This window comes from Leuciscus leuciscus (assembly GCF_965113295.1).
Source record: "Leuciscus leuciscus genome assembly, contig: SUPER_11_unloc_2, whole genome shotgun sequence".
NCBI classification, from domain to species: Eukaryota; Metazoa; Chordata; class Actinopteri; order Cypriniformes; family Leuciscidae; genus Leuciscus; species Leuciscus leuciscus.
The window spans coordinates 330762-358296 of NW_028118545.1; the positions used below are offsets into that span (position 1 = coordinate 330762).

At 38.7% G+C, this 27535-nt stretch overlaps 1 protein-coding gene and 2 long non-coding RNA genes across 3 annotated transcripts in view; all 3 read right to left on the reverse strand.

Moving 5' to 3' along the window:
- Positions 1-1126: 1126 nt before the first annotated feature.
- On the reverse strand, positions 1127-18183 carry LOC309510113 (uncharacterized protein). Its single transcript, XM_082191197.1, has 5 exons — positions 18082-18183; positions 14728-14769; positions 14190-14464; positions 13171-13228; positions 1127-1218 (listed from the first exon to the last, which is right to left on the reverse strand). Exons 1-5 carry the CDS (start codon positions 18119-18121, stop codon positions 1175-1177), a joined length of 459 nt encoding a protein of 152 aa, XP_082047323.1. The 5' UTR covers positions 18122-18183; the 3' UTR covers positions 1127-1174.
- Positions 18184-18788: 605 nt separating this feature from the next.
- Positions 18789-19724, reverse strand: LOC309510124. Its single transcript, XR_014210218.1, has 2 exons — positions 19368-19724; positions 18789-19069 (listed from the first exon to the last, which is right to left on the reverse strand). It is a non-coding gene; the product is annotated as an uncharacterized lncRNA (long non-coding RNA).
- A 74-nt stretch (positions 19725-19798) lies between these two features.
- The window catches only part of LOC309510129, a 211980-nt gene continuing 204243 nt past the window's right edge, over positions 19799-27535 (reverse strand). The window contains exon 2 of the long non-coding RNA XR_014210223.1: positions 19799-20017. This is a non-coding gene — a long non-coding RNA (uncharacterized lncRNA). The remainder of the gene's footprint in view (positions 20018-27535) is intronic.

A 27535-nucleotide genomic window follows, 5' to 3' on the forward strand; every position in this document is an offset into this window, starting at 1 on the left:
AGACTAACTTTTCCATGAGGGAGAGAGAGCAAGACAGCGCTTAGTTTGGAGACGGTGAAGTCTTGTTTACACTTTCGCCTGGCTCCGAAGAGAGAGGGAGTGCGCGCGCGACCGGCTCTCTCTCTCTCTCTGCTCGTTCTTTCAGTTAAACATGCGCCCAGTTCATCTACATTACTCACCGATCAAATAAGACTTTGGCGGGCGCTAAAACAAGTTCAATGCAGGAGAATTCATTCGTGAATTTAACTGAGTAGTACATGACCATGCACTCGCACAAATGCGACCACATACAATTTTAACTCGCACATTCTAACAAAATAATTGTATGCTTCCAGAGACTTTCTTCCTCTTAATTCGTCACGCACTAACGGTGTGGATGAGATACTTGGCAATGTCCATTTCCTGAATATCGGGGTACGCCGCAGGATTAGCCTACATAACCAGTCCTCTTTCGACATTGTGTAAGGATCCTTTCCATCGATATAACTCAATTTCTCATCATATCTTGCCTTGCAAACATCGTCTAATGTGTCCCTGTAAATAACCTTCACCTTGTCGCCAGGTTTGGAGGAATTTGTCATCGTTATCTCAACACAAAAGAGTCAAAAATACTTTATATTAACTGGCTTTCTATTAATGTAGCACAGTGAATGAGCCGTGTCTCCCAGTGGCTTACTGACAGTTTTGACACACAACATGGCGGCGCGCCGCAGAGGATAATGGGTAATTCGAGAAACGGAAACCCATCTATTGAGCTGTGGAGGTACACAACATCATGCATCATGTTACCTTATTATTCCCTAATTGATCTGTCTTCAACTTCCTACTCTTGCAAGTGTACCAAGTGGATATACATTTCTGAACTTTTTATACTTTACATTCATTGGTACATTTCAAATATTGGTCACACTTTAGAATAAGGCCCTATTAGTTAATGTCAATGCATACATAGGCCTATGAATCTTTGTTACAGAAAATAAAATACAACAGTTCCACAACGAGGCAAGGCAGCGAATGATCCATCTGTTGTATTCTTCATTTCACAGGAAACGAAGGACACTTTTGGAGGCTGCATGTGAAGGAGGCTTAGAATTGGATCAGCCTTCGTCGTGCCACGGTGACTCAATCGGATGCAGCCTCTGAATTGGGAAGCAGCAATGGATCCTTCATGGCCTTACCTTCCCCAGAATTCATTGCGCACAATTGACGACAGGATTTCTTTGAGAGAAATTGCCGAATTACACTTTTAAATGCAAGTAATGCTTTTTTAAACAAACAAACAAAACATTATTTTGGCTAAAGACAATTTCAAAAGAAAGTATGCAATAAAGCATCAGTTGTATAAAAAAAGTATAATGATTAAATTACACTTAATTTTACACTATTGGTTCTTTTCGGTCTCTATCCTCTGTGAGTTCATGGAGTAATGGAGTGTTTGAGAATAGGTTTGTTAAATACATGGACAGAGGATAGGTTTAGAATACTTAGATATAATGAATTATGTTTTCCTTCAAGAAACCTATATAAATAGAAAATATTATAGGGTAGACTGTGTACAGTTGAGACACCTTAAATAACTTGCGCGCGCAGCATGCACAAGTTGTGATTTTTGCTGTGCACATGCGTATTAGTGTCCTCTTTTATCCTGCAAAATCTGAAGACTGGACGCGTCTCCGATCAGAAGATATCTGCAAAAGTTTTTTTTCTAAGGTAAGGCTTGCATCGTTTTTTGCGCACTCAACTATGAATAACCTATTATCCTTCTGTGACTGTTAAACGTAACTGGTACCATTACAAACGTTATTCTGTGCCCTAAAAATTGGCATATTTCATGGTATTGAGTCATGCAAGCTCAATGCAAAATCTAGAGAAATGTGCGAAGTGGCCAGCGGGGGATAGTTGAGACACCGTACCCCAATAGAGTTATATTACAAAACACGCTGTTTATTTGTTCAGTGTTATGATAACAGGTTAAACGTCATAATTGGCCAGCATAGGACGCAATTAAAAATACAATTTCATATTTATTATATTTAAACTGTAATACAGTTACTGTATATTATTAATGAATATATTTTTCTAACATGCATGTTAAAGATAACCTAGCAAGTTGTCAAATAGACAAGGTGGTAAAATGATATCTGTTTGTTAAATATCTTGTTCATGTTTTATACATTTTAACGGTGCTAATTTACATCAAATTAATGAATTTAGAAAGGATGAACAAACAGACATGTTGCCCAATTGTTATTTTCTTCATTTCCCTCATTAGAAATGGGTGTCTCAACTGTACCATAGTACTGTCTCAACTGTCCCGTACATTGGTACAGTTGAGACAGAGTTGACACAAAAAGCACCTTATTTTTATTCGCTAATTGTGGAAAATATAAACTACTTATGGGTATTATTGATTGAGAATATATTTGATTGATAATATATTAGTCTACAAGCTAATGTAATGTCATGTGGCATTTCATGTGAAAATTCAATTCTTTTCAGTATGTATTTTTGTGTGAAAAATCAAAACTCAAAAAAGTGTCTCAACTGTACACAGTCTACCCTAATGAATGGGATGTGGTGGGAGAACAATTTGCTTTTAGTCATGGAACAAACAACAGTGCCCGTTTTATTTTATTTGTTGAAGAAATATAAAAAGGTCTTTATTGCTAACAGAGTTTGGGGTAAACATGTAGGTCCTATTTGAAACTATACACACACACACACAAATTGTGTATAGAAGAAGACTGGAGCTAAAAAAGAAAGGATCCTCATGGTCAATGTTGTGAGGTCTATATAGTTAAGTTTATTTAGTGAATGTGAAGAAGATGATGAGTGTAGAAGTGGTTTAGAGTTGCCTATTAAATAAGAAGAAAGTAGTGCTACATAGATTCTATTTAAGTGAGATGTGGAATAATAGGCTAATGAACGCTTAAATGTTTTATTACTGACTGATAAAGACAGGGGACCTGATCTGCACGCCTGTCTCGCACACCCGCTTTCACTACACAGCGCACACCGCCCTCTACTGGCGAACACAGGTATGAATAATCTGCTGTGGCTCCTACAAATGCATTAATCCGTGTAATAATAAATATGTTTGTTTTGAGTTTATCAGCACACAAAACTGACTGGAGTTATTAACTGTAAACCTTACTGGTGATTAAACTCAAGTCATTTGCCAATAAGGGCAACCATTATACACTAACTTACTAACTAAGAGTGAAACTTCTCGCCATATTAGACATTCTCTGCTATAATGTTGGTTAGTAAGTTAGTATATGTTATATGTTAGGTCAGCATATCTTCAGAAGGCCACCTTCAAAGTTCTACCACTGGACCATTAAGATACGTTAGTGAAGTAGGCGGATCTATGTATGTATTCGGACAAATTCTAGAGCTGACTTTATGTACAGGACTCGTTGCACAGTTGATTTTTTTTCCCTTTGAAATAAATAGCAAAAAGTCATAGCTGAAACTATGTGCATGATTATGCTGTATATATATTATTCTACTTGATAAAAACGTATTGCAGCGAGATTATGCGTGCAATAGAACTAGAACAGCTACGTCCGTGTGACTGTTATTCATGCGCAATTGAGCATCCACATCAAAGAGCAGGGCCTCGCATTTCAAGTTCACACAGGGCCTCGCACCCCACCTGCGACGGCGCTACCTACAATATCACATCAGCAAGAGTGCCGTTTTCCGTGCACAACTGCAAATGTGATATTTATTTTATATAACAGTTAAATTAACAATAAATGAACATTGTGAGTTATTGAACGAATCAATTTAATATGTTAGACAAACGTCCGACTAAAATATTTTGGAAATCATTTCGGAAAGAAAATTTCAGCAAAATTTTGCTGAGCAACGGTAAATATGACTAGACCTTAACCCTCTGGGGACCAAGCTGTTTTTGGGGCCCTTGAGATGTTCTGACATGCTCTGACATTTGTGCTTTTTTCAGTTATTTATAAACATGTTAATGGCAAAGATGTAAATTCACTCTATATAGCACAAACAGGCCTACCATAATATGCGAGCAACATGTATGTAGATGTTTGTATTTTTAAGAGAATAATGTTTATGCGTGGTTATTTAAAAAAATAAAAATGAAAGTTGCTGAAATAAGACCACAAAACTCATACAAAATATGTGCCCACAAGACTTTTGACTAATGGATGTTGTCCCTTTCAGTTCTAGCTTCAAAATTATGTGAAAATAGTCTTGCTTTATCGTTCACAAAAAAAAAATACATTGATTTAAATGGTGTAAAACAGGTTTTGCTTGGAAAGCCAATATGCGAGGGGGAGGAGTAGTTTACACCTTAGTCCCACCCACTCTGCATAATGACTCTGCATAATTAGCCATTCATTCAGGTGTGACACTGACTGAGCCACACTGCAAAGACAAAATATATATTTTGAAGAAGACTTATATTGACCTTTTAAGATTTTGCTTACATCTATCTTGTAAATATGTTTTGCTATTTTATTAAAAAGGTTACAATTACAACAATAATTACAATTTCAGCAATATTTCTGCAAAAAAGTACTCTTTCTTTGTAAAAAAAAAAAAAAAAAGATTATAGGCCTACATTTTATCATATGTAGGCCTATTCATTAGTTTGAATATAGCCAACATTGGAACATCTTAGTCTATGACTTTATTTTTGACAAAATAGTATTTTATATATATTCAGAAAAGCTTATTTGATGTGACAGTATATTCTACAGTAAAAACTGTACCCAAATCTAGTCAACAAAATGTTGTCTTTCATACTTCGCCTGACTGTAACGCAGTAACTGTAACTGTAAAAGCAGTTTATTCTTTCACACACAGACGCGCGATTCATATTTAGGCTAAACACTCTTTACAAATAGACGCGCGATTCATATTATAGAAACGCGATTCATCTTTTTGTTTACATAAGCCTACAACGTTATTCCATAACGTTATTCCACATTAACACTTGAGAAAGGATAACTTAGCCTACCTCACTCCTCAGCGGGATCTGCTCCTCATATCAGCACGGAAAATTTTCTCCATAAGGTAGGCTATATTATGCCTCTTTGTTTACAGCTGATGTGGGGGCGTTTCACAGACTGAAATGGTTCTCAGAATTTGCGTTTGAATAGCACGCGCTCTCCGGGGCGTGGTCAAATTACTTTTGAATGGCTCCTAATGAGCTCGACTGGAGTCGCTCTCTTTTTATACAGATTACAGAAGCTGATAATATTTGTTTTTTATATAAATTACTTCATTTAAAAGCTGCGATCTCAAGCTTTATGCCCGTGGGTCTGTTTGCCTGTTTGACTGAATTTTCGCGGAGTTATAGATAATTTTCGAACGCGTTTCAAATGGGAGTTTACTGACAGAGAGAAGGCAGAAATAGCATCATGTTAGTTTTTCTTTATTTGTCAAAAAGCAAAACACTTTATTTGTATTGTGAGTATACAGAAAAAAAATAGAAACTGAACAGGATCGATTGATGTATTACACGAAAATGAAAGATCAAAATTAACAGAGTGTGGGGCTCATAATAACATTCCCTGTAATGCTACTGTTAATGTTTAGAGAGAGAGAGTACCCCCCTATATGTCTTTATTTAATTTTTATTGTTCACTTAGTTCATATGTATTCTAAATTCTTGATGGGGTTAATACTGGAAATATGTTTAAGTCAATGTTTGTGCAGACGCATAATCTCTGCTTGGTTTATATTGAGTGATGCTCAAGCAGGCATGTTATGGCGATCCTACAGGAGAGGGGGCGCCCACGGAAGAGAGGTGCGGGCGTGAACTAGAAACAGAGGAAGAGAGTTTTTAGTAGTGTTGTGAACGCGCGCAGAGTTTCGGTGGACTGTGAATAAATGCTGAGTTAATGTAAGCAGTGAACAAGATTAAACGAACCCATCAAATTATGCACGTCTTGGAATCCATTCATTTCGACATGCAACAAACTTGGAGGCACCGCTGGGATTTCTAATAAGTGCGAGCCGAAGTGGGAGACGAAGTGCGAGCCGGAGGGAACACCGCGAGCACGCGGGAGAGCGGAGATTCTCGGCCGAGTAAGCGAGTGCATGTCAGCGCGAGATGGATCTGGAAGCACTAGCCGAACGTGTAACGGAGAGACTGTGGCTGTTGCGGCTCGACCAAGTGAAGGAGGTATGTGATTGTAACAAAATCCCTACCGCAAATGTCTCTACTAAGCGTGCACTTATCAGGAAGATTACAGAGTCGATTGATGCCGCGATTGATACGGAAGAAGAAGAAGTAGCGAAGCACTATTTGTATTCAATGTTTTCGCTCATGGAGGCGCAGGGAGAGAACGAAATTGACGAAAATGGCGGCAGAAATAAAATTGAGACGGAAATCTCGCAGATTGAGCATGATGTAGTGAACGAGGCGGATTCACAGCAAAATCACTCTGAACTGCAGATTGGAAATACGAATATGAGAGATCAAATGGGAAAAAAGGGAAAAGAGAGTGAAAAAGAAAAAAAACAGCCTCTAGAACAGCCAGCATTCATTGGCATGGCCCCTGAAGTCACGGTGAGGAGGGATTTCAAAGTCTGCGGTCAGATTGGGGAGAGTGGGCAAAAGGATAAACTGTCATTCACTAATTTGATGCATCAGGTTGACAAAGGGCTGAGAAGAGGCCACAGTGAAGCAGAAATTATTGAAGCAGTAATAAAAGCCATCAGCCCAGGATTGAGTTTACGCAATATGCTGGAAATCAAAAGAGATCTCACTCTGTCACAGCTGAAAACAATATTAAAGGGACATTTCAAGGAGGACAGTTCTACCGACCTGTACTACAAATTGTTGAACATCACTCAAAGTGCCAATGAATCACCACAAGCCTTCCTTTTCAGAGCCATTGAGTTAAAAGAAAAGCTGTTACGCACGTGTGAAGAAGGTGGCGAGTATTTCAGTACAGAGCACATACAAAAGAAGTTTCTACGCTCGGTTGGCACCGGTCTGATCAGTGATCATATTAAATTTCAGATGAGGCCATACCTGGACGATTCAAAAATTTCAGATGAGCTGTTGATCAACAAAATGAACGAGGCAGCCGGTGATGAAACCGAGAGACTGAATAAACAAAAGAAGAACACAGGAAGCAAAGTGGCAAAAGTACACCAATTGTGTCCAGAAATGCAGGCTCATCCATGCAGACAGGATGAAATGACCGCCAAAGTGTTGGTTCAGGAACAGTCAAGTGATGTTGTCAGGCGGAAATCCAGAGAAACACCAGCAGCGGAGGGGCGGAGAGAATCCGAGTTATATGCGATGGTGAAACTCCTGAGAGAGGAAGTTGCGGAACTCCGAAAAGGACAAAACAACCCTCCTGAGCGTATAGTCAAGGGAAGATCCAGCTACAGAAAGGGATGCAGAGCTTGTCAGGAGAAAGGTGAAGAGGATCGATGCGAGCACTGCTTCAGATGTGGAGTTGTGGGTCATGCCGCCCGGGGATGTAGAGCACCAAAGAATCCAGCAGAGGGCAGAAGCGATGTAAAAATATCTGTTCATTCCATGAGACCAGACAGCTCGACCTCCATTCTGAGTTATTGTGACCCACAAGAGAAAACTCAAGAGCTACTGCGACAAAGAATTAAACAGCTGGAGGCGGAGTTAGAACAAAGAGGAAAAACAGAGCATGTTAGAGCTACCACCTATACCAACCACATACCTTTCCAACGACACCCAAGATTGGAGAACCTCATTGGTCCTAGATGTATGGTTGACTGTTTCTTTGAATGCGTGCCTGTGCAGGCGCTCTGGGACACAGGGTCGCAGGTGACCATCATCAATGAGGAATGGAAGAATACTTGCTTTCCCCACATTGCGACACGCAGCCTAAGTGAGCTGCTGGACGAAGGTGAAACACTCATTGGACGAGCAGCAAACCAAACTGATATGCCTTTCTCAGGATGGGTGGAGTTGAAATTTCAACTTGGGCCGAAAAGAGTGGCCCAGGCAGAACTCCTGGTACCCGTGCTTCTCTCCAGTGAGCAAGGCGTGGGGCAGCCTCCAATTATTGGCTATAATGTTATTCAGCAGCTGGTGACAAAGGGAATGGAGCAGTACCCTGATATCATTCCAGAAGTGGTAAAGGAAGCTTTCTCTTGTGACTGCAAAAAAGCTGTGATATTGATTAGAATGATGCAGAATGGGGACCAAGTTGGAAAAGAAGGAATAGTGAAAGTTGGACGGATTAATACAGTTGTTGCTGCCGGACAGACAAAAACGGTGAAATGTAGAGTGAGGGCTGGTCCTCTGGTTTCAAAGCAGGAAGTCTTGTTTGAACCAGAAGTTATTCCACAGTGGCCTGAGGGACTTGATGTAACTAAGATGGTAATCAGTCTTCAGAGGGGAAACTTGACAAAAGTTCACATCCCAGTTACCAACATCAGCAATGTGGACATCATGCTTGCTCCCCGCACTGTACTAGGACGAGTTCAGCAAGTCAGGTCCATCTATCCAGCAGACACCAAACCCGCTACGGTGAAGGCAGACTGGAATGACATTGGGGAGGATGTGGTGGCGGCGGGAGTAATGGTCGCTGAAAGTAAGGACATGATAATCCGTGAGGTGAAAGATCTGAATGAGATTGACAACACAGGACAGGATACTAATGGAAAACTGTGGGACCCACCAGTGTCAATTGACCATCTCACCCCGGAGCAACAGAGAAAAGTTAAACAGCTGCTGAGGGAGGAGTGTACAGCATTTTCAAAGGATGAGAACGATGTGGGGTGCATCCCGTCACTCCAAATGAGAATCAGATTGAGTGACACGACACCAGTAAAGCGTACGTATGTCTCCGTACCAAAACCACTACACAAGGAGGTGAAAGAATATGTGGAAGACCTTTTGAATAAAGGATGGATTCAGAAGTCTCGCTCCTCCTATGCATCTCCGATCGTCTGTGTCCGAAAGAAAGATGGTAGTCTACGTCTTTGTATAGATTACCGGGAGCTCAACCGCAAATCCATCCCAGACCGTCACCCTATCCCACGGGTACAGGACATGCTAAACAGTTTATGTGGAAGTACATGGTTCTCAGTCCTGGACCAGGGGAAGGCATATCATCAGGGGTTTGTGGAGGAGGGAAGTCGACCATACACTGCTTTCATAACACCGTGGGGCCTTTATGAATGGGTCAGAATCCCCTTTGGGCTGTCCTCTGCCCCTGCCGAGTTCCAGCGTAGTATGGAGGAGTGTTTAGTGGGACTCAGGGATGACACCTGCCTTCCATACTTAGATGATAACCTCATACATAGTAAGACATTTGAGGAGCATCTCCGTGATGTTAAGGAAGTGTTACGCCGCTATCAAGCTCATGGAGTGAAGCTTACAGCCAAGAAGTGCGAATTGTTCAGGGCTGAGGTAAAGTTCCTGGGGAAAATAGTCTCTAAAGGGGGATACACTATGGACCCCAAGGAAATTGCACCCGTGCAAGCACTAAGAGACCGTAAGCCTAAGACGGTCGGAGACCTGAGACAACTGCTGGGGTTCCTATCATACTATCGCACGTACATTCCCAGTTTTTCCCAAATTGCCAGACCCCTCTATGAGATATTGTCAACAGGGACGCCTTCAGGAAAGGGGACAAGCAGTAAAGATGACAACGGTAAGAAGGGTCGTGGTAAAGGGGGAAAACCAGCTCAACTTCATTCCAGTCGGCCTATAGCTTGGACAGAACAACATCAGAATGTCCTCAACCAACTACTGGAGTTCTTGCTTCATCCTCCAATCATAGGCTACCCTGATTTTGAACAGCCCTTCATCTTACATTGTGATGCATCACAAGATGGACTGGGGGCCATACTATATCAGAGGCAAAAAGGTAAACTGGTGGTCATTGGCTTTGGGTCACGGACTCTAACAGCTCCAGAGAAGAATTACCATCTGCACTCTGGGAAACTGGAATTCTTGGCGATGAAATGGGCCATTTGTGAACGATTCCGTGAATACCTATATCACGCAACCTCCTTTGTGGTCTACACGGACAACAACCCGCTGACGTATGTTCTGTCCACGGCCAAGCTTAATGCCACCACCCACCGATGGATAGCAGAGTTGGCCGACTACAATTTTACCATCAAGTATAGACCAGGCCGCGTACACCGGGATGCTGATGGACTGTCGAGGATGCCTTTGGACATGGAGAGATACATGCAGACCTGTTCGCAGGAGGCCAGTCCAAGAGTCATAGCTGCTGTCACAGATTCACTTCTCCTAAAGCTGGAGGAAGAGGAGCCCTGGATGTGTCCAATCACCTTAGCTACAATTTGCTCTGAGGCAGAGCAGGATCAAGGAGCAACACAAGAGAACAAAGTGACCCCTGAGGAACTAAGAGGAGCCCAAGAAAAAGATACAGTGCTTGGAAAGGTGCGGGAGTACTTGCTGGCAGAACGTTGGCCAAAGTTGGTGGGACGAGACCGTCGTGATGAGTTGACTGTCCTGTATAGGCAGAGAAACAGGTTAGTTGTGGATGAGGAAGGAGTACTGTGTCGACAATCAGCGGGACGCACCCAGACAGTACTGCCCAGAAAATACCGCCAGTTGGTGTTTAAGGAGCTTCATGAGGATATGGGTCACCAGGGAGTTGAGCGCACACTCAGCCTCATCCGGGACAGGTTCTATTGGCCTCACATGCAGGCCGATGTGGAACATTATGTCACCAAGGTGTGTAGCTGTCTGAAACGCAAGCGTCCAAACAAAGTGACAAGAGCACCATTGGTCAATATAGTGACAACGTACCCTTTCGAACTGGTATCAGTCGATTTCCTGCATCTGGAGGGCTGCAAGGGTGGCTACGAATACATCCTGGTGATAATGGACCATTTTACACGCTTCGCCCAAGCGTATGCTTGTAAAAATAAGTCTGCAAAGACAGCAGCAGAAAAGATCTATGGCGACTTTGTTCTCAGATATGGATTCCCTACTAAACTCCACCACGATCAAGGGAGGGAATTTGAAAACAAGTTGTTTGAGCACATGGAGGAAATCTGTGATATCCAACACTCCCGCACGACTCCATACCACCCGGCTGGAAACGGACAGGTGGAAAGATTTAACAGAACGTTGCTGTCAATGCTAAGATCTCTGCCGAGTCAAGCCAAGGCCGATTGGAAGAGCTCTCTAAACAAGGTTGTCCATGCGTATAACTGTACGCGAAGTGAAGTGACAGGTTATGCCCCATACTACCTTCTGTATGGCAGACACCCGAGGCTGCCCATCGATGTAATGTTTGGCCTGAAGCCAAGGGAGAGTGGAGTGTCGCATAGTGATTATGCTGCCAAGTGGAGAAATCGCATGAAAGAGGCATATGAATTGGCATCAAGGACAGTTCAGAAAGAACAGAGGAGAGCAAAACAAGGCTACGACAAGAAGATATATGGAGCAGATCTCCAGCCAGGAAACAGAGTTTTGGTGAGAAATCGGGGAGAAAGAGGTGGTCCGGGGAAACTCCGGTCGTACTGGGAGGATCGAGTGCATGTTGTGACGGAAAGGAAGTATGCAGACGGCCCAGTCTACGTGGTTAAGCCAGAACGTGGCCCAGGGGAAGCGAGGGTCCTACACCGAAACTTTTTGCTGCCTTGCGACTTCCTACCTGTTGACTATGTCCAGCAGAACAGGAATATAACGCAATCAAGGGGGAAAGTGACAGTGGCAAAGGGGAAAAAGGACACACATCACATGGACGCTGAGACGGAAGAGGATTCTGAGGACGAGGATGATTGGAGAGGCTTGACGGCAGTGCCGACAAAACAACATGCAGAGAGGAAACGCCGACCAAGAATTGAGGAGGATGAGTTCCAATTAAGGGCAACAGAAGGAGAAGTGGACCAAGAGCCAGAATGCGAGCATGTACTGCCCATGGAAATGTGTGAGGAAGAGGACAGAAACTCAGAGAAGTCTGCAGATGAATTGGAAGATGAAAATGAGATGGTAGAAGGGCGACAGGAGACATCATCCGATGAGGCAGATGACGTCAGCCCAGCTGCAACTCACCTGCCACAAAGAAAGTATCCTTTCAGACAAATACATCCACCAAAAACACTGACATATGATACATTAGGCACGCCTTCTATTACACACAGAGTAATTTGATTTCATAGTTACTATACAAGTTAGTAAAAACACAGTTCATAAGTTCATAATTAAGAAGAAGTTAATGGGATTATGTTTTAGTTAATACACATAAAGTACCAGTAAACAGACATTGGCACATAGTTTGCTAAAATATGATGATACAGTCAAAATAGCATATGTGGGTCTGTGTATAGAGCATGGAATATGTTAATGGTTGCGACCTTTCAGCACTTGATGCGTGGCCCGTCGTATGACGGAGCAATGTTTCAGATATCATGTGGCCAGTGGTGTCTACGTCAGCAGATGACATGAAATGGGAGATAGATGTCACGCAAAGACAGTTTCAAGACTACTTAGCATCAAGTATAGAGACTGACTCCCTTATGTACTTCTTTGCTCTTGTGTTGAAAACAGAGACTCTGGGAACTATGGAATGCTGAGACAGCATTCATTTTTGGAGGGGAGAGTGTGGGGCTCATAATAACATTCCCTGTAATGCTACTGTTAATGTTTAGAGAGAGAGAGTACCCCCCTATATGTCTTTATTTAATTTTTATTGTTCACTTAGTTCATATGTATTCTAAATTCTTGATGGGGTTAATACTGGAAATATGTTTAAGTCAATGTTTGTGCAGACGCATAATCTCTGCTTGGTTTATATTGAGTGATGCTCAAGCAGGCATGTTATGGCGATCCTACAGGAGAGGGGGCGCCCACGGAAGAGAGGTGCGGGCGTGAACTAGAAACAGAGGAAGAGAGTTTTTAGTAGTGTTGTGAACGCGCGCAGAGTTTCGGTGGACTGTGAATAAATGCTGAGTTAATGTAAGCAGTGAACAAGATTAAACGAACCCATCAAATTATGCACGTCTTGGAATCCATTCATTTCGACATGCAACAAGAGCATTTTGTGTTTATTTTTCATTGCTAAAAAAAAAAACGAGCAAAACGCGTGGGCGCGTTTTTGGTCCCCAGAGGGTTAACCTGTTAAAAGCTTGAAGCAGTCTTATACACGAAATCTGTATCCGTACACTTTACACCCCCCAGCCTTATTTCAATCTCACCTGTTGAGTTCTTGTTCGCAGGAGAAGCCTCCACGGCACCCTGAGCTGTTAGGCGAGTCTGTAATAGTGTAATAGTGAGTACAGGCCGTTTGTGTTTGTACATTTCTTTGTAATATAGTGTGATGTTAATTTTCCAATACTTTTAAATATGGTTTAAATGTTTATTTGTGCTTTATGTTTAAAAAGGAGTGTGTGTTATGTGCATTTATTCATATCATTATTTTCGCTTGGCATACCAGCGTGATGACGTCATCGCACGCATCGCATAGTAACCCGCACGCCACGCGAGTGATGCTTCATTCGTAGTAAATGCAGAGACGAGAAGCCATCACAAATGCGTTCTTCTCTTCATTGTCTTGTTACTTACAGGTAACTGCAAAGTATAATGCAAAACACTCTTCCGATTTAAGCATAAACACTGTTAATATAATATGAATGAGTTGTGCGCGGGTTTAACGCAGTTGTTTTGTTATATGAATAGTGCGTCATGAGTTTGTCATGTTGAGCACATGGTTAGCATAAGTGCTCCGCGATTAGCGCCAGAGTCCGCCACATAACTGATTAAAGTATAAATACTATTCGAATCTATAATGTATAATATTGTTTAGCGTTATAAATTATTTCTAATTTACATACGTGGTCGTAATCGACGGTGATGTCTGTAAACTGTGTAATGCGTTACATTTGAGTGAATGTAGTTGAGTGAATTTCACATGTCTTGTCATTCAATGTAATACATCAGACAACGAACTTGTATGTGTTCTAAACTGAGAATAGGGAGTGGATTCTTAATGTGTTTTACATCATTCTCATGTTATTATTTAGATAAAGGGTAAATGCTAGTTAAAGTGTTTTATATATAAAAATTATCCATTAGGGTGTCACTTTGGCAATTGTAAACCCTGAATATGCAAAATGTTTACAGTTGTAATATGCATATACTTTTATTGATTCGTAGTAAATGCAGAGACGAGAAGCCATCACGAATGCGTTCTTCTCTTCATTGTCTTGTTACTTACAGGAGTACTACAAGTCCAGGTCACTTTTGGCTCCACAGGAACTTGACCTGGCAGCGGAGGGCACATCATCTCTTGGAGGCGGTCGGAGCTCCACTCGACGCTGTACATCCCTCCATCTGGGCTCTGCTGGCTGCCGCTCTGCCTCTTCCCGTAAGCCTGACCTGTGAACACAGAGACATCATCAAAACAAACGAAATCATCAGAACAGAAACTACAAACCTCCAGATCATCCGTCTGAGTGGAAGCAGCTCCTCCGGATCTGGAGCGGCCTGAGGCTGCAATATTTCAGACATCACATAGTTAGTTATGTTTTGATAATAATCAATGATCAATGTCAGTGGTCAATTACAAATTGTTACAATTGTTACTCAAATTGAAAGGTTTATTTCACATGCAAGGAATCAAATACATGTGATCACTTAGCTGGGAAAATTGGCGGATCAAATGGGTTAACGTTCCCTCGCACAAGTTTCTGCACATTAATTTAGTCCATCATCATACCATAAACCATAAACAAATGAAAAACTAGAGCACTCACCTCCTCTTTCACCCATGTGAGCCATCAACGTCCTCCTCCAACCTGCAATAGAAACAATACAATACAAAAACAATAATACAATACAACCCTCCTCTGAAATACTACCAAAAAAAGTCAAATAATAAATAAATAAAACAAAAATAATCAAATTAAACACAAAATTAAATAAAACTACAAACTCCTAGTTTAACTCCCAAATAATAACAATTAGATAAAAGCGTCCTCAGAAATAATATGAATATGAAAAAAAGGAAAATATTATTATTATTATTATAAAGCTTCATATATATCCTCCGATCTGCTCCTTCTAGAATATAATAGGTTTTCTCTCAGGAATTCTCCGAATAGCTTCAAAATCGCAAGATCTGCACAGAAAATACTCGGCAAAAGTCAATCTGAATTCGCCTCGTTTCTCAATCAACAGACAGCGATGTTTGAGTGTATATTTTTGATTTTGAAGTCAGAATTAATATCATATCACACGTCGCTAATAGCAACTAAAATTCGAATCATCATCGCACGCACATCTGAAGTCGGCATCAATTAATCTACTACGCAACCAATCGCAGCGTTCGGGAGGAATCACATGACCTCCAGTCAGCTGATCATCAAATCCTGCGTCCTGTAGCTCGGGTCATAGCGATGGTATTATAATCATTTAATCGTGATATTACTTGCAAAACAACCCGATGTACATGCGAAAATGTCATCATTCAAAACAAATAAAACTATCCGGACATAAATACAAAAGATGGAGTATTTGCATGCTGATGATGACTATATAGTGACGTTTAAAGCCCGACACGCTTCTGAAAGGATTGTTGTGTGTGAGAGAACGTTGTGTGTGTGTGTGTGTGTGTGTGTGTGTGTGTGTGCCTCCAGGTATGTTAGGTCAGCATATCTTCAGAAGGCCACCTTCAAAGTTCTACCACTGGACCATTAAGATATACGTTAGTTAAGTAGGCGGATCTATTTATGTATTCGGACAAATTCTCGAGCTGACTTTATGTACAGGATTCGTTGCACAGTTGATTTTTTCCGTCTGAAATAAATAGCAAAAAGTCATAGCTGAGACTATGTGCATGATTATGCTGTATTATTCTACTTGATAAAAACGTATTGCAGCGAGATTATGCGTGCAATAGAACTAGAACAGCTACGTCCGTGTGACTGTTATTCATGCGCAATTGAGCATCCACATCAAAGAGCAGGGCCTCGCATTTCAAGTTCACACAGGGCCTCGCACCCCACCTGCGACGGCGCTGATTTCAAATACATAAATATTGACAATTTGTAGGCTGGCCTTTATGTATTTACTTATTAGGGTGGGGGTGCTGCTTTTGTATAAGAAACAAAATCAAGTCTATGAAACTCGTCAAAACTCTGCGAATCACAACAAGCGAATCGGTGGGTTTTGACATTGTTGATGCTTTCAATCGAGTTGCGTGTCCTCCTGGATGAACTTTCACCGATGATCCTTCAGTGACAAGCACTAAAACACTGTAACGAGATGAATAATTGTGATTTCATGACCAAATGTTTTGATGGAAATCACTTGACTTGGCAATCACAATCGTGATCTGGATCAATGTGATCATTTGCATTTAATCATTTAACACATGCTTTTATCCAAAGCAACTTACAAGTGATGAACATCACAATGTTATCATAAAGTGACAACTGATTTTGATTTCTGAAGCTTGAATATGTTTATGGGCCAGATTCTAAACCAGAGCCCTGTGTGGAAAAACTCAAAATTGAGAGACATAAACTCGCAATTCTGACTTTTTTTCTCGCAATTGCGAGTTTAGGCTAGCCTATATCTCGCTTCTCGCAATTCTGAAATCTTTTCTCAGACGTGATACACTGTAAAATCTAATTAGTTGGACTTACTTAAAAAAAAGCATGCAAACCTATTGCCTTAAAAAAAAAAAAAAGTAAAGTGAAATAGGAATAGTATGTGGTACTGACAAATGCTTAGTTAGTATAGTTCACTTACACAAGAGTTCTAGTAATTAAACAAGAACTGTAGAGAGTGCTTGATAATTTACTTTAAATAAAATATAATTGTTACCATTGTTGTGTTTTGCATGCTGAATGTTGAAGTCTGTGTGACTCAAGTATGATCAATTGCAAGATTGTCACAAATATAGAGGGATTATATCAACACAATTAAAAGTTTCACAAGATGTGTAGGACATAAGTGTTAGCAACAAAATTACAAAAGATCATTAATTGACATGAAATATGTTATACATCATTCATTCATACATATACATACATACAAACTTCTCTTCATTTGAAACCAAATAACTGATTTCTTGTTGCAATCACTGCATCAATGGGAAGATAATTAAAGTTCCAAGTGTCCAACCAAAGGGATCACTAATTGCCATAAAGGTGACTAAAAACATTTTAGGAAAATCAACATCAATTTATGAAGTCAGCTTATGTGATGTTCTCTCAAATAGTCACCCTCCTAAAATAATTGCCTAAGTCATTTTTTGACAAAAATGATTTTTTTTTTTTTTTTTTTCATAAGTCATCTTCTCATGATGCTGGCCACCTCTGGTAAAATCACCCACATCCTCAGTTGAACAGATCATGCAATTCTACCCCTGTAGTATAATGGCCTATGTCAAGAGTTTGACTTAGGCTGTTTTATTTTGCCTAAGTCAAAAGACAATGAGACTTAGGCAATTTTACAAGCTTTTCAAGATGGCAGTTGCATCAAGAAGAACGAAAATCTACTCGGCCTCTGAAGTTAGGTTCAATTTTTTGTGTTTTCTGAGAAACCTGCAAAAATGACTTGGGCAATTATTTTAGGAAGGTGATGAAATGTATCAGTTGTATTCAAATTTCATCATTCAAGATGACTTTGGGAAATGAGTGAATGCAAACAGAGTCCATTAAGTGAAAAGTCCATTAAGATTTTCCCTGCCTCAAAAACCACACTCAAACTAATCAATTAATCTGAACTTGGGTTTTCTTAGTAAACAAAGCTTAGTATGTGAATAGTACAGATTACTAGATTTTTACAATTAAGTTAAGACATTAAGGAAAGTTAACTAAAAAGTGTTAGTTAGAATCAATGGTGGATTTTACAGTGTATAAAGTCACAATTGTGAGTTATAAAGTCCAATTGCAAGTTATATCTCACAATTCTGACTTTATAACATGCAATTACGACTTTATGTCAGTGTCACGCAATTCTGACTTTATAACACACAATTGCGACTATATCACAAAATTCTGACTTTAAAACTTGCAATTGCGACTTAATATCTCGCAATTCTATAAAAATAAAAAATAGAGATGAAAAAACAGAATTGCGAGATAAAAAGTCACAATTACCTTTTTTATTTTTTATTCTGTGGAGGAAACAAGCTTCCATAGGCTCCGTAGAATAGTTATTGTGGTGAAAAGAAAACAATACATTTAAAAAAGTGCCATCTAGTGGCCATTAGTTCAAACAGGTAAGGTGGGCTACTGTAGGTGAAGGTAGGATTCCAATCCGTTTATTAAACTGGCCTGAACTGTCAATCTACAAGTTCTAAATGTAAACTGACATCCTGAGGTGACATTCAATTGTAATTGACATCATCCTCTACTGCAGTTTCCTGTGTTAACACCGTGACTGTGATGTTATGTTTATTGTACGGCTACAAACCACAAAGAGAGAGAGAGAGAGAGACAGAGAAAATGATCCTAAGACAGTTTTTAAGCTAGTAAGTGAAATTATATTTGATAAGCAAACATAGAACTGCAAATACTCTAATTTGACATATTTTTGACTATGGAATGGTAAAATACTTGTCATAAATATGTATGTAAGAGCTCCTGAAAAAAATAAAACAAATTCCTTGTGTGTTTGCGCACACTTGGCGAATAAAGCTCATTCTGACTCTGATTTTGATTCAGTTATCTTTAAGCTGATCACATTCTCATTCTTTTTGCTTTCCAGGGTGAAATAAAGTTAGGTCATTTTATGATGAGACGTGAGGAATGGACACTGACGGAAGTTATTTATACACCACTGAATAATATTTGTTAAATCATAATTTCAAAATTCTTTATACACTTACAGTAACATGTTTTGCACTCACACACATTAACAAGTTATTGAATTTGCATTGAATATGTTAAAACAAATGATCTTGTTGTGATTATGTGGCATCCTAAAGCACCAATTTCTGACTAAACTTTAAACAACATTGGCTTGATGGATACATTTATTATCAATGTGTTTTCTATTTGTAATTTTTGATGAGATTACAAACAGTTAAAAAAAAGCAAATAGCAACATTTCTAAAGAAGTGCATATACAAACAAAGAAGTAAAACTATTTTCATGAGTTCACACTTACATTTGAGGGGGTAAAGTTTAATGCGTATTTGGCGTGCTCTCCGGAGGGAGGGCTCCGAGCTCGGAGTTCGGCCCGAATCCAGAGTACTCCCCCCGTATGTAAGTGTTTAGGACTAGAAGTGTGGAGAAGGGGTGGTGGGGGGATGCTGCAAAAACTGTCAATGGATTGAGGTGAGACTGCTGAGTGTATATATACCTCTTACCATTGATTGCTGAGTGCTCTCCACTTGTGTTAATTATCTGAACGTGCTCCTCCCGAACTTTGTTAATAAAACCTCTTTTGGATGCATTTGCTTGTGGGTGATGTCTAGGTAATGACTTTTGAACATCCTAAATGTTTTTAATGCCATATAGTTTAGTGACCATTAACCACATCTTGTTTTTCATAGTTGTCAGTCACAATGGACATTTATAACCACACATAGCGCTTTACCACAGTGAACCACTAATGTGAAATGTGCTGTTGTATCTGAGCTACAGACCACAGCCGGTCCAGAAAGTGTGTGATCATTTCAGAGAACAACAGATGGAAATTCTCACCACAAGACTGCAAATGAGTTTATATCTTCTTATTTTAATGCATGATGGTTGTTTGAAAGGGCATTAGAGTGGATTGGTTCAGTTAATCCAAATTTAATTCGTAAAAAAAAACAAAAAAAAAACACTGTTGAAGGGGTCATGAACTGGATTATGTTATTATTTTATAATGTTTCCTGGGGTGACCCTATAATGTTAATATGATTTTTACATCAAAAATTGTCATAATTTCGAAATAAAAGGCATTTTTTCTAGCCTGGGCGGTTTTCAGTTTGGCCGATTGGAAATGGAGCGTTCTTTGATCGCATTCTGTATATAATTTAAACAGTTTAAAAAATATTATTTTCATCCTACTTAGAGAAACGATGTGAAGTTGATCTTTTAGTCACTGGCTTGATTTACTGATGCATAAACAGTATTGAACGATTTTGAGAGAAAGATAATCTGTGAACTTGAATAATTACACATCAAAAATCACTGATCACAGATCAGGCATTAGAATAAACATGGTTACTTACATGTGGCGTAACCCTCTCGAAAATTAGATGATTCATCTCAAGGGGTTAATCCTAATAAATTCATTTCTAATAATGTGTTCTCATTATGAGTTTGCTTTTAGATTTTTGTCCAGATCACAGATGAAAAAACCACAACAGCCAAACTCCTCATGAGGATCCTTTGTGTCTCCATTGTCACAGTCGATCTTCAACTTTCACTGCTTGTGTCTGAGAGATTATATTCAAGACTCTCACTAGCTCACCTTAAATAGTCAATAAAGCAGAGCTTAACCCTTGTGCTTTGTTGAAAACCCTGTAACACCTTTTGTGTACTCGGTCAAAAATGACCGGCCTTTTAAAAATTGCTTGTAAATCGTTTGTTATGCTATATTATCACCAAATATTGGATTCAATCTTTTTTATCAACTTGTCTGTCAATTGGCACAGGTTTTCTATTTCTTTTTGGAACTGATTGATCATAGGCCTATAGACCTCATCGATCTGAGCTCATGCACCTCAGCTTTTGAGTAATGAAAGCCTGATTTGTGGATAAATTTGTCAATATTCAACAAAATATGACAGAAGTGTGCTTTAATATTTAACTAGGAAGTTTATTTTGAAATGCTTTTATTTGTACAAAATGTAACAAAGTCACACTTGTGGAGTTCACGGTCAAAAATAAATTACAAAAAATTGCTTGTAAATCGCTCGTTATGCTATATCACCAAATATTGGATTCAATGTTTTTGACAACTTGTTTTATTTCAATTAGGACAGGTTTCATATTTGTTTTTGAAACTGATTGATTGTAGGCCTCATTGATCTTTTTTTAGATTAGATTAGATTCAACTTTATTGTCATTACACAAGTACGGGTACAAGGCAACGAAATGCAGTTTAGGTCTAACCAGAAGTGCAATAGCAGCAAGTGCAGGATATACAGTGGTTCCATAAGTGCAGAACATGGATATGTACTGAATAAATATAGAGTTGAATACTATTATAAACAAAAATTTACAGATAGATTTGTCCTATGAATATAATATACAGATAACTATTACTGTGAACAGAATTTACAGCTAGATATGTACTGAATATAATATACAGATGGCTATTACTATAAACAGAATTTTTACAGATAGATATGTACTGAATATAATATACAGATGACTGTTACTATAAACAGAATTTTACAGATAGATATGTACTATGAATATATATACAGATGGCTGTTACTATAAACAGAATGTGAGCATAATATACAGATGGCTATTACTATAAACAGAATTTTACAAATAGATATATGTATAAGTTAGGCTAAAATGAGCAGTATAACAATGGATTTAAAGTAGTGCAAATAAAGTTTGGACAGAAGCTATCCGAGTGAAAGTGCAGTGGAAAGTAATTGCATATTACAGTTAAAGTACGGTATTGCAAATGTATATGTAAACAGTCGGTACTGTAAATAAACAGTCGGCAGTGCAAATTGAGCATATTCCAGTCAAGGTAGTAGTGCAAGATGCATATGTAAACAGTTGTTACTATAATAACAGTCAGCAGTGCAAATGAACATTATAGTATTGCAAATAACAAAATGGAGGCAGGAGTGAGGAGGGAGAGGAGAGTCAATCAGTATATGAGGGGAGTGGGATCTGATGATAAGATAAAGTGATCTGTGAGAAAGAAAGCCTGTAATACTCAAAATAGTTTGTTTGTGTACATGTGTGTGTGTGTGTGTGTGTGTGTGTGTGTGTGTGTGTGTGTGTGTGTGTGTGTGTGTGTGTGTGTGTGTGTGTGTGTGTGTGTGTGTGTGTGTGTGTGTGTGTGCACGGTAGTGAGAGTGTGCATATCCATGCATGCACAGGTCCGAGGCCTCCGAGATCTTTGCAAGCACACATGCAATTATGTGAACATGAACATGATGCTCCTGAACACTAAATGTTTGAAAACATATATTGTCTGATGTATTTTCGATCTCACCATTCATTTTCGATGGATGTTCATTTTTGACCAATATAAGCTCAGATTAATGAGGCTTACAATCAGTCAGTTTAAAAAATAATCAAAACACCTTAAAAAAAATACTAATTTAAAGAAGTTAAATTTGAAGAACAAGCTGACAAAAAGATTGAATCCAATTAATATTTGGTGATAATATAGCATAATGAGAGATTCAAAAGGTACTTTTTGTAGGCTGTTCAATTTTGACCGGGAGCACCACAAGTCTGACTTTTTGTTCCATTTGTACAAAATAAAAGCATTTCAAAACTAAATTCCTGGTAAAGCACACTAGTGTGATACAGTGTATACAGAAAAATTTTACATTTTATGCAATATTGCTAAAATTACACAAGAATAATGTTTTTTTTTGGTAAAAAAATTAGGTGCATAAGCTCAGATAAAGAGGTCTACAATCAATCAGATCTAAAAAAATAAAATTAAAATAAAAAAACCTGTCCTAATTGAAATAAAACAAGTTGACAAAAAGATTGAATCCAATATTTGAATATACATTTCGAAGGGAGTGTAACGTTTTATTAACCTTTATATTAATCTTTATATTAATCTTTGCAAATCGCTTGCACGCTTCACGATGAATGCGGCTGTTTACACTCAGGGTACATTACGGCATGTTTTCTATGTACAACGTTCTCAATATAATTCATAATCCCACGTTTATAATGAACAACGCGTTATGGTTATTGTGTTATTGTGTTACAAACGGTGTGCGCACAGAGCAGAGGGGCGGGGTGAGCAAAGCTCATTATCATTTAAAGACACATGCACTTAAACGGCGTGCTGAAAACAGAGCTGTTTTTGACCAGGTAAAATTAGTGTTTTCTTACAATACTAATGAGAATTTTTAAATAAAGTATATTACAAACTTTTAATTTAGACCCTAAATAATCATATTAGCTTGTACAAAAATGGCATTATATGACCCCTTTAAGGCAAAAGTTAGAATGAAGGATAAACTGAAATTCACAGCATTTAAACATAACTTCTGCTCACGTATTTGAAGGCTACTACTGGGCCATTGAGGGTAAATGTCATATTTCCGAGTCCTTTTTGAGGTTAAAAAAAAAAGAGCCAGTCCCCATTGACTGTAATTGAATGGGAAAAAAGATAACAGCATACTAATATTTTGCAGATTATATTTTGGGTGAAACATTTGTATGTAGTATACTAATTAATTGTGTTACAGTAATAGAAAGTTCGCCCTCTAGTGGAGAACAGCACCTAATGCACAGAGTAGGTTATGCAATTTATCAGCCAAAAAACTCTCAACCAGTGTTTATTTGGCTTAGCAAATAAACAAATGAAACATGTTATGGGATAGATTCACAAGCAAAGGCATAAACAGAAATAAACTTTTTTTTTTTTACTTTGCATAGGCTACTGTACGCACACATCCCCAAACAAGACGTTAAAAAACAAAAAGGGTAATATTAGGAAGTTATATAGAATCCGTGTATCATTCGTTCAGTCGTTTTTTGAATTAATATTGAATATAGAAAAATGAGAAAACGACAGTAGCTATTAAATCCCCTGTTGAGCAACACATCCAAGTGATGTCGGGTGTCGCAGCCTGTTCGTTATTAAAATAAATCACAGTCAACCAAACATATAAAACGTTATTCTGCTTAATCGGTCTGTTGACATTCCAAACTAATTTCCCTTGATGTGGAGATGCTGATTTACGTGTAGGCCTATTGGGACTCGAATGAAGTACGAAGACTTTTTTACATTATTAATTAGCATCCAAATGTTACATTGCAAATATGGATAGGCTAGGCCTACTGGACGAATAAGAGATGCCCGAAACCAACGTCTGCTCTGTACAGTTTCAGTTTCTCGTTAAAATACGCATATTATGTCATTAGTAGTGTTTATAATGTTAATGTTGTATTTTATTTACCGGTCTTTTACACTATTTATGAATATGCTTTTTTTACAACGATGTGACGCGCGCGTTTCCCTCTTAACATGACCCGGCGCGCCACGCACAAGCGCGCATCCTAGAGATATAAATGATAAAACATTTTAATAAAACACAAGGCCTACATCATAAAACTTCTCCAGTTGTTAGATAGGCTAGTCAGTCTGAATGACAGTTTATACGTTAACGTTAATATAGGCCAATTATATAGTCAATGCATTATTCTTTTCTTTTTGCATTAGTGTTAAAAATATTTAATTTACAACTAATTATATTGATTTAGGCCTATATCTTAATTTATAATATATTTTTTTTTAATTACTGGGCGAGTGCGACAATGATAGGCTTAACAGCCGTCATTTATCCTGCCCATATAGCCAGCTGATGCAAATCGTAGGTGAATTTATATATACACAGAAGAAAGCCCTATCTAGGCTATTCCCCGGTACGGGTTGTGTCGAGACATTCGTTAGTCTGGTGGTTTGATGAGAAAAAAATTAAATGTAGTTGCAATAAATACGTTAAGAATCCGCACAACGGAGGACTCTTATTCTGCTGTGCAGAACTGATGACGGAACAGTTTGATCTTCGGCTGACAAATCAGAGGAAAGGGGCGTTTAATTTCCGCCCACGTGTAGAAATCGAATATTCAAGCTGTTTATTCATTTTTCTAACTGAGAACGAAAAACGAGAAATCCAGCTGAATTCTTGTTTTTCGTTTTTTTGTAAAAAATGAAAAAACGAAAAAGGAACCGTTTTCTCATTTTTCTATATTCAATATTAATTCAAAAAACGACTGAACGAATGATACACGGATTCTATATAACTTCCCAATATTACCCTTTTTGTTTTTTAACGTCTTGTTTGGGGATGTGTGCGTACAGTAGCCTATGCAAAGTAAAAAAAAAAAAGTTTATTTCTGTTTATGCCTTTGCTTGTGAATCTATCCCATAACATGTTTCATTTGTTTATTTGCTAAGCCAAATAAACACTGGTTGAGAGTTTTTTGGCTGATAAATTGCATAACCTACTCTGTGCATTAGGTGCTGTTCTCCACTAGAGGGCGAACTTTCTATTACTGTAACACAATTAATTAGTATACTACATACAAATGTTTCACCCAAAAACGAAAATTCTCTTATAATCTGCAAAATATTAGTATGCTGTTATCTTTTTTCCCATTCAATTACAGTCAATGGGGACTGGCTCTTTTTTTTTTAACCTCAAAAAGGACTCGGAAGCAATAGTATCATTATAAGTGAGAAGAAGAGAGAAAGTAATTCTGATTCTTAATAACACGAGGATTTATATGTGAACCTGGACCACAAAACCAGTCACATGGGTCAATTTTTTTTAAAAATTGGGACAAAAAGGACAATAGGACAATATTTGTCTGAGATACAGCTATTTGAAAATCTGGAATCTGAGGGTGCAAAAAATCGAAACAAAATAAATGTTTTATATATTTACGGTAGGAAATTTACAAAATATCTTCATGGAACATGATCTTTACTTAATATCCTGATGATTTTTGGTATAAAAGAAAAATCCATAATTTTGACCCATATGTGTTGTTGGCTATTGCCACAAATATACCCGTGCGACTTGTGACTGGTTTTGTGATCCAGGGTCACATATTTCTTTAATGATCTAGCTTAAATATGATTAAATACAGTACAAACTGTTACAGAGAAAAGGCTGGATGTAAGTAAGCAGTGTCATTTTTCCACCAAAAGTGCATTTCAAATTTAAAGGAGATAAAACAAAGCAATTAAGTGAAACTTCTTTTAACTTTCACATAAGCTAAAGGGGTCTAATGGGACCTTGTTTGCCTAAATAAACATATATATTCTATTTGAATAAATTGATATAGATAGATTTGCGGCATCTTTAGGCCTCCATTGGCTCAGTCCTCAATCTCCTTCAGACCTGAAGGAAAGATGATCATGTTATACGTTTTTTTTATTTTATTTTTTATCAATACACAAGCATCATATTAAGATGTCATATTAATATCCGATTGTTAAGTCTGACGTCACGCGTGACGTTTAGCCTTTTCCGGGTCCAAGCGCTCCTCTCGTCCAGAAATAACAATGGTGGAACCTGTACATTTATTTACGATCACGTCCTTCTTAGTGAGGCACCCTTGGCGGTCAAAAAGGGTTTAAATTCCTTTAACACCAACAGAGTGGTTAGTGTAGCTCATCACTCAGGTGGCATAATTAAGGGTAGAGTCCAGGCATCAATGAAAAAGAAGATTTACGAGGTTGAAGTGAGTTAGCTCGGGACACGGGACACAGCACTGCGGCATTGTAAAAACACTCAATAATAACCAAAACACTAGCGAAAGCGGTAGGTAGGTAGAGAGGACCTGGACTTTGGACCCGGAAAGAGTATTATCGGAGAGTGGTTACGTCACGACTTAACCACCGAATAGGCTCGTACCTTTCAGTCTGAGGTCTGAATTGAATCCAGCGCGCTGTTGGATCAGAGCAGTACTTGTCTTTCTCTGGGTTGACCAGTCACTACTGCAGCGTTAAACAGATTTCAACAAGATTTCAACGTCAAACAAACCAGACAACTCGTTTAAATAGTATTTTTCTACAAACTGTTAGTTAATCATTTTGTCAAGATGGCTACTGTAGTGGCACAGTCTCATTATATATTCGGATTGCGGACAGGAGTGAGGAATAATTTGTTGTATTTTGATGAGCAAACCATCATATTTCCGTGCGGAAACAACTGTGTGCGCTATAACATCAACCAATTTTACATTTTCAACTAGCAGAATAGTACAGAATCATATTAGCAAGGCTCCTCAGCTCCACTCCCGCCCCGCCTCTTTGCCTATTTTCTGTTATCCGGGAGTGACGCAAGGCCAAGATGGCGACGGCCGGCTCCGCCTACTTTAGGCTTCAAAAATGCTCTTCAGAAACCTACGGGTGACGTCACGGACACTACGTCCATATTTTTTTTACAGTCTATGGTTATCACACGCGCAACAACTTAAAATTCATCTATCTGTAAATATCTTGATATTGATTAAACTTGCTCATTTTGTGGTCTTTTTGAAGAAACTGCTGCCCATTTATTTTGTGAACACATTTATGGTTTGATTTAAGTTATATTTAACCCTACTAATGTGACCCACCGTTATATCCTTAAAGGGATAGTTCACTTTGAAATTAAATGTTGGTATGTTTTAGCTTACCTCAAGGGCATCCAAGACGTAGGTGTCTTTTTTTCCGCAGTAGTTTCAATTTTGATATTTTTAGGTCAAACGGTTTCGCAGTAGCCAAGGCGACATCTAGTGTATATATCTATACCCACCCGCGCTCTCAGATCACTTGGACGTGGCTGAGTTCAAGAGGTAAAAACGATATAAAAACTGTTCGTTTTCTCACACAAACCGCTCGTTTCGTGTCTTAGGCCATCAATGTGTACTTTCGATGGGGAATTGTTTAATTTGG

Coding starts and splice junctions, on each gene's coding strand:
- LOC309510113 (XM_082191197.1), bottom strand. CDS start 18,121: ATGGAAGCTTGTTTCCTCCACAGAATAAAAAATAAAAAAG. Junction 14,770..18,081: donor CAGAATAAAAAATAAAAAAG/GTAATTGTGACT, acceptor TTTCTATTGCAG/GTTGGAGGAGGACGTTGATG. Junction 1,219..13,170: donor TGCGAACAAGAACTCAACAG/GTGAGATTGAAA, acceptor TTTCTCTCAAAG/AAATCCTGTCGTCAATTGTG.